Source organism: Echinops telfairi, unplaced genomic scaffold (assembly GCF_000313985.2).
Source record: "Echinops telfairi isolate 266 unplaced genomic scaffold, ASM31398v2 ScPeMD7_37;HRSCAF=141, whole genome shotgun sequence".
NCBI classification, from domain to species: Eukaryota; Metazoa; Chordata; class Mammalia; order Afrosoricida; family Tenrecidae; genus Echinops; species Echinops telfairi.
In genome coordinates this window covers 1,010,626-1,012,422 of record NW_022103935.1, presented here as the reverse complement: position 1 = coordinate 1,012,422, position 1,797 = coordinate 1,010,626, and the positions used below count along the sequence as shown (strand labels likewise).

The following is a 1,797-nucleotide window of genomic DNA, read 5'->3' as shown; positions in this document are numbered from 1 at the left end:
GCACATGTGTATACATGCACGCACAGGTATGTGCATGTGTGCATGCATGTATATGTGAGTCCATGTTTGTACGTGTGTGAATGTGTGTGGTATGTATGTGTGCTTTTGTGTGTACATTGTGCATATGTGTGCATGTGCCTGTCTGTCTACATTGGTGTGCATGTTTTTACATGTGTGTGCATGTGTTTATTAGTGTGCATGTGTGTATGTGTGTGCTGGGCATGTATATGTGTATTTGTGTGTGCATGTGTGCGTGTGTGTGTGTGTGTGTGTGTGTACATACACACTTAGCGCCTGAACATGGAGTAGGCAGGGCTGTTCTTGGGATCAGGGCTGAGGGCACCCTCCGTGGTCTCTGGTTGCAAAGGGACCAGTTGGGGAGGATAGGGGGAAAATGAGGAGCTGATAGGAAGGGCTCAAATAGAAAGAAAATGTTTCGAAAATGATGATGGCAACATATGTACAAATGTGCTTGACAGGATGTATGTATGGGTTTTAAAAGCCCCCAGGAGTCTAGTGGGGGCAGGTAGTTAAGAGCTGCTAGGGTCACCAGGAGACCCTTCAGAGATCCCTGGGGCTTGGGAAAGGGCATCCAAAGAGCTTGGGGGACCCAGTCCCCTTTGAGCCACCTCCCACCTTCTCCCAGAACCCTCAGGCCTGAGAGCACCCACCACCCCTCTGGCTCCCTGGTCCTGTTCCTTACCATGCATACCTGGTCCTGTTCCTCACCATGCATACCTACCCTCCTTCCCTTCCACCCCCGACCCATCCCCCAGCCTGCATGGCACGCACCTATAGTTGCATGTCTCCGACAGCACAGGGCCACAGGGATCGTATACCTTGGTGGGTGGGCAGTCAAAGTCTGCGGACACAGAGGATGGGGTCAGAATGGGCCGAGGCAGGCAGAGCATCCCAGGCCCCAGACGCTGCCAGACTTACCACACAGCCCACCCGTGGCATTGCGCCAGTTGCTGCAGGCGCCCCAGAGCCGGCACAGGGCAGCATAGGCCTCCAGGCTCTGGCAGGGCATGTGGGAGCCGTACTCCCCACAGCTCTCTGTGGTGCAGGTTTCGAAGAAAGGGATGGGTGGGACCAGGGTGTGGCACTCCGAGAAAATCCTGCCAGCCAGAGAAGGAGGTTAGGGTCTGGGGGGCTGGGCAGAAGGGTCCTCCCCTCCCCTGAGGTGTCACGCCGGCGCCCCACTCACCACAGGTGAACGTGGCACAGCAGTCGCCTTCCTCCTGGGTCTGGACCAGCTTCTGTCCCTGCTCACACACAGGAGGCTTCTGGGAGCAGGTGGTCATGTTGCAGACTGCGGGCAGAGGGAGGAGCATTCACTGTGCAGGGACCACCAAGGGCCCCACCCCTTCCTGTCTCAAGCCCAACAATGCCCCATCCTAGCTCCCCTTCTGATTGGCCCCCGTGCCGGTGCCATGTGCCCACATTTTGGTCCCAAAGGAGCATTTTCTCCCTCGGGGGTCTGGCCCTGCACCTTGACTCCCAGTCCCTGCATTCCACAGCCCCAACTTTGCCAGGGCCGGCTGCCGCCTCCCTGCCCACCCTGTCTCTTCCTCCCTGCCCACCCAAGGGCTCACCGCACAGGATCTCTTGGCAGCAGGGGTTGTCGGCCTGGGGCCTGGTGATGCGCTGGAAGCCGTCTTGGCCGCACGTGCTGGGCTCCTCAGGGGGTTCACACTGCACTGGGTGGCACCACACGACAGACGGACTCCCCTGGCACTCACAGGCTTGGCAGTTACTGATCCACTCTTCCCCCGGCTGCAACAGACGCAGCTGGGT

At 58.2% G+C, this 1,797-nt stretch overlaps 1 protein-coding gene across 1 annotated transcript in view; it reads right to left on the bottom strand.

Annotated features, from left to right (window-relative positions):
• Positions 1 to 1,797, bottom strand: part of MUC5B (mucin 5B, oligomeric mucus/gel-forming) — a 39,201-nt gene that overhangs the window by 3,721 nt on the left and 33,683 nt on the right. The window contains exons 37-39 of the mRNA XM_045290424.1: positions 1,596 to 1,776; positions 1,204 to 1,312; positions 940 to 1,118 (exon numbers count right to left, since the gene is read on the bottom strand). Of these exons, the coding sequence (XP_045146359.1) occupies positions 940 to 1,118; positions 1,204 to 1,312; positions 1,596 to 1,776 (469 nt within the window). The remainder of the gene's footprint in view (positions 1 to 939; positions 1,119 to 1,203; positions 1,313 to 1,595; positions 1,777 to 1,797) is intronic.